This window comes from Cardiocondyla obscurior, linkage group LG22 (assembly GCF_019399895.1).
Source record: "Cardiocondyla obscurior isolate alpha-2009 linkage group LG22, Cobs3.1, whole genome shotgun sequence".
Classification (NCBI taxonomy): domain Eukaryota; kingdom Metazoa; phylum Arthropoda; class Insecta; order Hymenoptera; family Formicidae; genus Cardiocondyla; species Cardiocondyla obscurior.
Genome location: NC_091885.1, coordinates 4,040,437 through 4,050,382, shown reverse-complemented (window position 1 = coordinate 4,050,382; position 9,946 = coordinate 4,040,437). Strand labels below are relative to the sequence as shown.

At 41.0% G+C, this 9,946-nt stretch overlaps 3 protein-coding genes and 1 long non-coding RNA gene across 8 annotated transcripts; 2 read left to right on the top strand and 2 right to left on the bottom strand.

Moving 5' to 3' along the window:
* Positions 1-227: 227 nt before the first annotated feature.
* On the bottom strand, positions 228-864 carry LOC139111066 (uncharacterized). Its single transcript, XR_011547146.1, has 3 exons — positions 738-864; positions 490-658; positions 228-419 (listed from the first exon to the last, which is right to left on the bottom strand). It is a non-coding gene; the product is annotated as an uncharacterized lncRNA (long non-coding RNA).
* Positions 865-1,118: 254 nt separating this feature from the next.
* Puml (pummelig) lies at positions 1,119-4,699 on the top strand. Of its 2 annotated transcripts, none has more exons than XM_070670885.1 (7): positions 1,119-1,295; positions 1,744-1,820; positions 1,935-2,141; positions 2,654-2,983; positions 3,083-3,200; positions 3,302-3,488; positions 3,587-4,699. In XM_070670885.1, the coding sequence occupies exons 1-7, from the start codon at positions 1,264-1,266 to the stop codon at positions 3,824-3,826; spliced, it is 1,191 nt and encodes a 396-aa protein (XP_070526986.1). In that variant the 5' UTR covers positions 1,119-1,263; the 3' UTR covers positions 3,827-4,699. The 2 variants fall into 2 exon arrangements, with proteins under 2 accessions (XP_070526986.1, XP_070526985.1); XM_070670884.1 differs by having other exon boundaries at positions 1,741-1,820.
* LOC139110921 (uncharacterized) lies at positions 4,660-6,219 on the bottom strand. 4 transcript variants are annotated; one of them, XM_070670889.1, is made up of 5 exons: positions 6,086-6,219; positions 5,826-6,021; positions 5,670-5,757; positions 5,181-5,483; positions 4,660-5,093 (listed from the first exon to the last, which is right to left on the bottom strand). In XM_070670889.1, the coding sequence occupies exons 2-5, from the start codon at positions 5,957-5,959 to the stop codon at positions 4,761-4,763; spliced, it is 858 nt and encodes a 285-aa protein (XP_070526990.1). In that variant the 5' UTR covers positions 5,960-6,021; positions 6,086-6,219; the 3' UTR covers positions 4,660-4,760. The 4 variants fall into 4 exon arrangements, with proteins under 4 accessions (XP_070526990.1, XP_070526987.1, XP_070526988.1 ...); XM_070670886.1 differs by having other exon boundaries at positions 5,181-5,757; XM_070670887.1 differs by having other exon boundaries at positions 5,181-5,757; positions 5,826-6,034; positions 6,086-6,178.
* Positions 6,220-6,226: 7 nt separating this feature from the next.
* On the top strand, positions 6,227-9,845 carry Tsen54 (tRNA splicing endonuclease subunit 54). Its single transcript, XM_070670883.1, has 5 exons — positions 6,227-6,368; positions 6,558-6,897; positions 6,986-7,753; positions 7,857-8,956; positions 9,071-9,845. Exons 1-5 carry the CDS (start codon positions 6,328-6,330, stop codon positions 9,210-9,212), a joined length of 2,391 nt encoding a protein of 796 aa, XP_070526984.1. The 5' UTR covers positions 6,227-6,327; the 3' UTR covers positions 9,213-9,845.
* The last annotated feature ends 101 nt before the right edge of the window (positions 9,846-9,946 follow it).

Sequence of the window (9,946 nt, the reverse complement as noted above, 5' to 3'; positions counted from 1 at the left end):
TTTCGTGAAATTAAACCCAGCGGGGAGAAAACGCGCGTTGCCGCTGGCTCGCGTTATCGGCGCGCTACCTTTTTTATCCTGCATCGATATATCGGCTGCGTGACCCTTGAACCGAAGCCTCGTCTTCCCGCGTCGTCGAGTGATTTCCAAATGACGACGGCCTCCAGGTCGCGAGGTTCTCTTTTTTTTTCTTCTTTCTTTTAACCCGGATCTGAAAGAATGGTGAGATGATAGGTCTGAGGTTGGAATTTCAGGGGGGAAAAAATATTTTATCTCGAGATTACCTCAGTCCTCGAGTAGCAAAAAAGAAAGAGAAATGTTTGAAACTTTTAATTTACCGTGATCCTGGCATGCGGCGATTCCACTGGTCCATTTATGGGTCGAGTAATGTTCTTCGAAAGACGCTAACGCGGCTCTATCTGAAATAAAATAAAATCATAAATTAGATGATTATACTATACATATAGTATACCGTGCACTAATACGTACCAAACGCCGAGCCGCGCGGAAGGAAATGTTGCAACCGGAAATGGCGCGATTCTCGCCGTTGACGCCACGAGCCTGGCAGGTCACGTCGCTCGCTCCAGATTCAAGAGTCGCGTTGCATCCGGTCCGATTTAATTCATCGTAGCGAATCGTACCGGACGTAGCGAAAGTCCTGCCGACGTTCAATCAACTTAATTTATTTTTTCCCACTACTCTCTCTCTCTCTCTCTCCCTGTCTTTCTGTTTCTCACCCTTTTCGCCGCCTCTGTAATTTCCTAACTGCCTTTCAAAGTGGACAAAGTCACGGTTATCAGCAGAATCAGCCCGGGCAGTCGGTTTATCGCGTTTCTTCTTCTCCAGGAACGTAGCTCCACCTCTAAAACAAACAGGTAAATTCAAATATGAGGAGGGAAACTCGCTTGGCTCGGTAATTTCGAACTCTTTTTTCCACCGACCTCGACAGCACCTCCGCAGCCGGAGGACCGAGCACGCTCCAGAAATGGCGTCACGCGTGCGCGCCCGTGCACGCTCGGTATCAGCTGATTCCTCCCGGCCTTCCTGCGAGCGTTCCCGCGCCGCGCCGCGCCGCGCGCGTCATCGTGAAGTCACGGCGTCCGCCCGAGCGCGGCGAGGAGCTATCCATTCAGACTCGGTCGCTTCTAGCAGATAATAGTATCGCGCGCGTTACAGCACAGGCTGCGTGTTTTTCCGCATTCGTCGGCAGCAAAGGGGCTCGCGGCGAGGGCGAGGGCCCACCGTCGTTCGTCGTCGTCACCCATGGCAGACCATGAGGTCGTCCAGGCGAAAAGGTAAGACGCGAGATGAGAAAAAAAAAAAGGAAGAGTACCCCAGCGCGCAACGCCGTGCCCGGCGGCGTCGACTGCGTCGCGATTTTGAATCGCGATCGTATCGCGGCGTTACGTCACGCGGCGAAAAACGCGAAAAGGGACCGGGGCCAGGCGAGCAACAAATTCGGACCCTCGTAGCGCGTACGGTTCCGGGTTTGTCGGCCACCTCAAGGCCATCGCTCTGCAGCGGCTCACGTGGCGGCCGCGAGCGCAATAATTTGACATTCGTGACATAACGGCTATTAATACGCATTGATTATGTGTACCTGTCCCGGCGTAGAAGCGTGACTCGGCAGAAATCGCGCTCGCCCGCCTCCGATTTATCCCAATTACATTGACACCGCGTAATTGCGGCGACGAGTCATCTAATGATACCGAGGAAGTAATAAAAATCTTCTTTATCTAGCAGCTGGATCTGGGGATGGCTTAGCTGGTCCGGCTCGTCTTCCACCATGCTGCGCGCCGCTGAAAAGAAAATTTTGTCGTGTAAGTGAGACGGATTATGAGATAATAATGAGATAAATATGAATACTTAAACGTCAACGATCGGAGGTAGGCCGATTGCGTGCCGATTAATCGCAAAAGTATTGACCATTCCAGGCTTGAAGACGGCGTATCGCGGATGGTTCGTTGACATCGGGCCGGTGGTGGGCCCAGCGGACAAAATCTGGACCATTTCGCTGAACGAAGAGTCGCCGAAGGTGCCCATTGTACTGCTACACGGCTTGGGAGCCGGGGTAGCGTTGTGGTGCTTGAACTTGGATGCGCTTGCGTCTCAGAGGCCAGTGTACGCCATAGACATATTGGGTAAATGAAGAAATGTCTGAAAGCAACAACTTTGAAATAATGCATTGAACGGCATCTGGCCTGATTTAATGATTAGCGTCGCAATGGCAAAAATAAGGAGAATGAAATCGATGACTTACATCGTTAATTCGGTATTAATAACATACTGGGACGTAATCGATTTTATTCTCTTTATTTTTGCATCCCATTTTGACGTCAATCTGTAAAACTGCCTGCGTTTCAATTTCTATGCCAAGTAACAACGCTAGAATGCAACGCAATCTAATAATTCGATTTTTTTTCTGCTTTTGTTATTTTATCATTAGCCACTCCACAAATACGTGACTCATCTACATGACTAATCAAATCACTGAACTTTGTAGCTATTACAGACACGTTGCTTGATACATAAATCTGTGAGTTTTTTTCACAACTAAATGCAACACAAATACGTTTAATAGTTTTCATTATTAAATAAAAAGATTGCATTCACGTATGGTACGCTTTTTTATTTATTTATTTTTTTTTTCTAGGATTCGGCAGAAGTAGCAGACCTGTTTTCAGTAATGAGGCGCAGAAAGCCGAGGAGCAGCTAGTACGTTCCGTGGAGGAATGGAGACGAGAAATGCAGCTGGAAAAATTTGTATTACTAGGCCATTCGATGGGTGGCTTTCTCGCGGCATCTTACACCATGCACCATCCCGAAAGGGTGAAGCATCTCATATTAGCCGATCCCTGGGGCTTTCCGGAGAGGCCGAGTGATGTTACAACGAAGACGAACATACCGTTCTGGGTCAAAGCCTTGGCGTTCGCAGTCCAGCCTTTGAATCCTCTGTGGGCGGTCAGAGTCGCCGGGCCATTCGGTAAGTGTTACTGTGAAGCATACGCAATATTTTAACATGAATACAATAGCTACTCATTATACGTTTTTCACATTATTAAACAAAAGTACTTATCTGTAGGACAATGGCTTATCGAGAAGACGAGACCTGATATCGTGAAGAAGTTCACTCCTTTACTAAAGGATGACACCGCTGTGATTTCACAATATATACATCAATGCAATGCGCAGACACCTTCGTAAGTTACAAGTCACCCGCCTATATGTAACATAAAGTATATAATTAACATACGTAAATTTCTAAACCGCGCTACGATTGCGTGATGTGTTCGATTCACAGAGGTGAGAGCGCGTTTCATGCAATGATGCATGGCTTTGGCTGGGCAAAAAATCCGATTGTTAAACGAATGGATAAGTTGAACGAGGATATTCCTATAACGTTACTTTACGGTAGCAGATCGTGGGTTGACAATTCAGCTGGGGAAACAATTAAACAACATCGAGCCTCGTCGTATGTTAACGTTCAGGTGAGAAAATACATCACGTATAATCACGCAAATAAATGACATTAAAAAAAAAAAGTATTAATTTACAATGTAACTTATCCACGTTAAATAAATCGCAGGTGATTACTGGAGCTGGCCATCACGTTTACGCGGATAAGAGCGACACTTTTAACAAACATATATTGGAAGCGTGCGCTTTAAGCGATTCGATACCTCACTTGACATCGTCTAATTTGTATCCATCTAATCTCGTAAGCGATCAAGAAATAGACATAAATTTACCCGACGAGGCGGTTCAAGAACGACAATCAGAGGAAAAGAACCTGAATTCGTCAGAGTCGACAGAATCGAAGGTTTAATCAAAACTTGTTAGTGAGAAACTTTTTATAGAAAAGACATTCCGGTTTTGCTAACTGGTACGATGTAACATACGTGAGGTAAAGACTCGCACGAAGGATGTATTAAACATACGATAGTAAATTTGTGCCGTGACACAAACTTTATATAATTGTAGATATAGTAACGCAAAGAGTGGAAACTGACGGACATCGATTAAACGCTAAATTATAAATATATCGATACGTGTATATTATAAAAAAAAGTACGAAATCTTTAATATATTCTATTTTCGGTTTTGAAAGTGACAATGCAATACTGCGAACGCGCGAGGATATTAGAATAGTGTAATCTTGTCCTAAAATAATCGCTGCCTTTCATTTAAACACAAGCTCGTAACTCTCACTTGCGACGTCGTTCTATTTTGATTATTTAATAAATGTTGAAGGAAAATAGATGGACATCGCGAGTGAAAATTACCTGAGTTTTATGTCAATGGGAAACAGCTTTTGTTTTTAAGCAACTATTGTTTTTAATTGATATGATGTGTTATCAGTTAAGTGTTTTTTACACAGCGTGTCGTAAAAAATTCACACAAGTCGGAAGGGATCAAAATGCTTGAACGTAGCTGTAATAAAAATTTGTACATTGTGTACAGACGTAGCTTTACTAACACAGGCCATAATAATCTAATAAAGAGTGAGCGTTATTGTTCTTGTTATTAATTACATTATCTTACAACAGATTATATGTTGTACAGTTGCATTGTTTTCTAACAATATTTTACATATTGTATAATAGAGTACAGTTGTATTATCTCGTGATAACATTTTATGTACATTATATAATACAAGTATACTAATAAATTATTTATTGTAACACACATGTACAGAAAATCAAGCATTAGTATTATATTTCTATTGAATAAAAATTGTTCTAAAATTAATTGTATCCAAATTATTTTTGCGTCTCATCCTCAAACTCATTGACATAGGTGTCGATATCATCTTCGATATCATCTTCGATATCATCTTCGTAATTAAATTCTTCGTTATCTACTTCTTCAAAGCCATTCAACGATTTTTGTCTTAATTTATAATTTCGTTTGTTCTCCTTTTGTCTTTTCCTTAGAAAATCGGAAAAGATATCTTGTTGCTCTTTCCGAGTTAGGAACTTTCCCGGTTTTTTTAAGTTTGAGTCGTCGGGACTTTCATCTAAATCATTTATAGTATCCATATTTAACGCTCGTTTTTGAGCAGTCTTTTTCGATTTTGTTATTGCACTAGTAATCTGTAATAAATTTAACAAAATTATTTTTTTTTTACTTTTATATTTAATACATGTATCTTTTATCGATAAGAACATAAGCTGGATTACCCGCGACATGATTTTGTGATGATCTAATCCCAATACGTCATGTCTCATTATCGGCAATTGCAAGTGAAATTCCTCAGGATTGTCATTTCCACTTGATTCTTTGTACAAAGTTTTATCGGTGTTGTAATCGTCAAGCTGCAGTTGCTCTGAAGACGAGATTTTACTATCCTCGAAATCGAGCATCGCTAGTCGTTTCTCAACACTTTTCTGTATGAAATAATCCTTGTCTGGAACAAACTGGATAGGTGGAACTATCCCTATGACGTGAAGTTGCGACAGCTCATGCCGAATAATCCCTGCACACTTTCGTAATATTTCTGGATTTAACGAATCTTCGTCCTTGCTAGGTGCATAAAACACATTGACGTACTTAAAATCTCGAGTTATCTTTACATTAGTGACCTCGATATCTCTATTTAAAATGTTGGATAATTGTCCCATAGAAAGTATGTCCGTTATATGCTCCATGAAAAGTTTATCTCGAATTACCATTCTACGCTGGGTCCGCATGGAAGGAGACTTTTCAGTCAGACTAAAACTCGAATCGCGTAATTCTGTGTTAATGTCGTACCATTTCCTGCAAAGTAAAAACAACGTTAGTAAAAAAATATTGCACATTTTAGGTTACGTAAAGCAGTCACTTACTTTTTCGATTTGCGACCTCCGTTCATTAACTTTTTCATAAATTTACCTTCTCTATTGATATCTGAACACACGCTGGACGAGCTGATGCACCTGGATACTTGGTGACACACGATGAAAGAACGTGAATTTTGCATCTTGACCACCGCGGCGATGTTCTACCGGTTTCAGCGTGCTTCGGCGATCGCGCATTACCAAACTATACCAAAACACTGTGTCTTTTACTAGAATAAACGTGCAAAAATTACAATGCAACGACGTACCTTGAGGAAAAGAATAGTCTGATTAAATTGGAGTTGACTCCCGTTTGTACGAATATTTCGTAGCGTTAAAGAACTCTGCTGCGAGCTGCCATCTCGTCACCGGCGAATGGAGTATAAAGCCAAACGTGGTAATAGGTTATACAAGGTGGCACAAACTGTATTTGCTGCCATAACCAGCTGTAGCCGCGACGTCACGAGTCACGTTCCGCAGCAGTATCCCCCGTAGATGCTTATTTACCGTCATGGACGAGCCGCCTAAAAAACTACCGTGCAACAAGCTAACGTGAGTTTCAATCCACCAACCTTGCCGATATCTCGCTGCAATAATTCGCAAAATTTAATTAATCGTCAGCGATTGTATTTTAATTTTGGTTTAATTAATTAACAGGTTACTTGCGACGTTAGACGGTCACTTAATTAGGAATCGCGTTGTTTGTTTCATGATTAAAGAGAACTGATATCTCCTTTGCAGGGCCAAAGAATTATTACGCAGCAAGGGCATTAACAACTGTGTGCTAGAGGAATGGGAGAGATCCCTGAAAACATTGCCCAGAAATGGAAAGAAACACTTCGAGCCTGATAACTCCTGGCTTCAGAATATTCAGATAGAGAAGGGACTTAAGAATCGCAGAGACCTGTTGAATATCGAAAGGGTCGAACGTATTTCGGAGCTGGCCAGCGCCGAGTGGCTGCCCGCTCAGAAGAAGGCTCTCGTTACAAAGAGATCCGGGCAGGATTGGAGTAATTTTGGCTTGGAGAAAAACGGTTCCTTGTATTTATTGCCGGAAGAAGCGCTGTTTCTCCTAGAGACCGTACGTTTTCGTTTGCATCTCGTTTTCTCCGCCGATGCCTTTCTAATTAAGTCAAGTTTAATTATATATTTTTTATCGTTTGCTTCAGAATTGCCTTGAACTCTTTTGGAACGATTTGTCATGCTCGATTCAGCAGGCATATGAAATCTTGATCGACAACTTGACGTGTACTTTGGAAGAATACAGAGTCTACAGTCAATTGATACGTTACGGTTATCACATACAGCGCTACATTTACGAGGAGTCAGATAAGTGTAGCAGATCGGACGAGCTCACTACCGTCAAGCGGAAAATTATTGTCGAACCTGAGACTGGATTGAGAATGTCCGACAATCAATCGCAGAATAAGCAGAGTGTACAGAAACCGCAGCTAATATTAGTGCAGGATATTCCAGAAACTTTAAGTAAATCCCATGTTAATCATAGCACAAAGCACCATGAAAAGGCAGGCCTACAAGAATCCGTGGAGCAAATAGTGTGCAGTCTAGTAGATCAGGTTGTAAATAGCGTAGAAAGTCAGGAATGTGGAAACAAACCGGCTACTTCCCGAGGAGAGAGCAACGAGGAAAGTAATACGAATGCCGAAGAAAAAAATCGAAATTCTAAACCAGAGATAATTGCAGACGAAACTTTGTTAGGCAATATCAAGATCCTTCGAGACAAACCGTCGAAGTGGCCAGGTTCCCGCATTCAGCGTAACGTTAAGCAGCTGCCTAAGAGAAACGATAAATTATCACACCCGGATATTTCTATAATCGATACTAATTTTACAGACAAAAGTGCAAAATACCCGGAGAAACGAAAGATGTTCACGCAAACTGACGATTCGCACGAAAAAAAACCACCCAAGCACGAGGTAAAATATTTTCAGACGCCCACCGCAAGCTATTAACTGAAAATAAATAATTTCTCAGCTTAAAAAAAAAGATCAATGAAAATAACTTAATTTTTTTAATTAGGTGATCGAGTTGTCAGACGACGAGATTCAGGAATTACCGCGCTGCATGACGAGAATGGAAATGCTGAATTTGCTGCCGAATATCGCTCTCCAGTCGGAGATCAATGAGAAAATATCCAAGCGATATATACCGCAAAACGTAAGACCTCAAAGGAGCTTGTACCAATACAATCGAACGATGATTTTAAACATGCAGGAGAATGACAAACGAGCGCGACAGAACTGCAAAGAGAATAGGATTAGAAGGCAAATTGCATTTCACTCCAGAAGCCCGCTCGCCGTCAACAATAGGAACGCTTTCTTTCAGAATCAACGCTCAATCCTGCGCAGCTCGTCGCGATCGTTCTATTCTCTAGACCAAATGCACGGGACTAACATTGGCCTACCTTACGCGGTCAATTACCTTACCTCGGACGTTTACCTGCAGAATAGACTCATGCACACGCAGAACGTGTTTCAAAACACGTACGTTGCTTTCGGAAATCACGGGAACGCCGTTCAGCAGAGAAGCCTCACTATACAGATGAACAATTTTATGATGCCGATCGTGGACGGATTTCGGACGAGGAATTTGTTCATAGAGAATCAACTGCGGCACAATTTCTATCACAATGACGTGTGGCAGCAGAGATTTTGCCAGAGGAGAACGATAGAAAGAGAAAATACGTTTGTGCACGGCAATGCGCATTCCGTTGTACGACGACGATACGACGATGCTAACAGTCTAGTCGGCCACGAGACCATTAATCGGCCTTCGTTCACGACACGTCTAGGAGCCGCTTCGTGGGTGGAGTTGAAGAAAAAGTGGTCCGAAGAGAAAACCATTACTATCGACGACGAGGATTATAAAAACAAAAGTGAAAACGAAGAAGACTGCACGGAAGTGCGGGTTGTAAAGCTTCTGCATCCTTTAGTCGGTCCAAGGAACGCGTTTTCTCTGGCAGAAGTGTTTAATAAGCTCGCTATAATAAAATCAGCGCCAGAAAGAAGCGTCAGAAGGAAGAAAAGCAAATATAAGATATCGTACAACGTATATTCCTGCGTGCATCATTATAGAAAAGCGAATCCTGGTCAGCCGTTGTACAGCCTGGTAGTGATAAGGTATTATCTGCTACAATTAAAACTATACTAAATATAATAATTAAATGATGTTCAATTATTATAGTTTATTTTATTTTAATTATTATTTTAAAGTAATTTTTAATTAAATTGCAGGAAAGAAGACTCGATTCTCCAGCCGGTCGAGTTGAATCGCTTACAGCAGGACGCAAAAGGTTCTCAGATAATATTAGCATACGTGTCGATGTCGATATCGTATATACAGCCGGGTATTATTACGACGCCAAACATAATTTAATTTTTTATTTGAGCATACTTAACTGTCGGAAAGCGTGTCGAAGCAAGCAATATATCTTTACGAAAGATTATTTTGTAAGGGATCTAAATCCTGTTTTTTTTTTGCCACATTAATAAACTTTGATATACTTGTAAAGAGTGTGAACAATACTTTCTTCAATTTTAATAAAAAATAAAAAAAGAAATTTATCAAGATGAACTGTGTCATCTCAGTTTGAAACGGCGGGTCAGTTCTTTAATAATTATAACTGGTCACGGTGATTAATAATTACTCAGCTATCTAAATGAAATTAATTAATTATTCACCTAATTATTCAATTATTAAATTAAATTTAAAGCACAAGCTATTTGAATGAAAACTTAGTTACCATCTACACCAAAGCTTAAGTGATTCTCACTTATGACATTATTCTATCTTGATTATGTTAATTTTTATATACTAGAAGAAACCATGCGCGCGGTATTTTTTTAAAAACCCCAATTACAAACTACGAAAAAAAAATTATACGTCTCACCAATCTGCATGAGCTTCAGCGGAGTTCTAAAGTTCTGCCGGTGACTGTAACATAAAATAAAACATATTATTGTAGATATGTTAGCATTTAAATTAATGTAAAGATAAAGCTTTATTTTAATAAAGATTTTATAAAAAAGAATTAATTCTCACCTAAAAGTTATTCCACCGATGCATGATACCCTTCTTGGTCCTCCTCCTCTTCTCAGGATGTCTGCGGA

Bases quoted from the DNA above. Each gene is read 5' to 3' on its own strand.
- Puml (XM_070670884.1), top strand. From the start codon at position 1,264: ATGGCAGACCATGAGGTCGTCCAGGCGAAAAG. The intron at 2,984-3,082 runs GTAAGTGTTACT...ACTTATCTGTAG, and splicing joins CAGAGTCGCCGGGCCATTCG to GACAATGGCTTATCGAGAAG. The intron at 3,489-3,586 runs GTGAGAAAATAC...AATAAATCGCAG, and splicing joins CGTCGTATGTTAACGTTCAG to GTGATTACTGGAGCTGGCCA.
- LOC139110921 (XM_070670886.1), bottom strand. From the start codon at position 5,959: ATGCAAAATTCACGTTCTTTCATCGTGTGTCACCAAGTATCCAGGTGC. The intron at 5,758-5,825 runs GTAAGTGACTGC...TTTACTTTGCAG, and splicing joins GGAGGTCGCAAATCGAAAAA to GAAATGGTACGACATTAACA. The intron at 5,094-5,180 runs GTAATCCAGCTT...AATTTATTACAG, and splicing joins ATCACAAAATCATGTCGCGG to ATTACTAGTGCAATAACAAA.
- Tsen54 (XM_070670883.1), top strand. From the start codon at position 6,328: ATGGACGAGCCGCCTAAAAAACTACCGTGCAACAAGCTAAC. The intron at 7,754-7,856 runs GTAAAATATTTT...TTTTTTAATTAG, and splicing joins AAAAACCACCCAAGCACGAG to GTGATCGAGTTGTCAGACGA. The intron at 8,957-9,070 runs GTATTATCTGCT...ATTAAATTGCAG, and splicing joins TACAGCCTGGTAGTGATAAG to GAAAGAAGACTCGATTCTCC.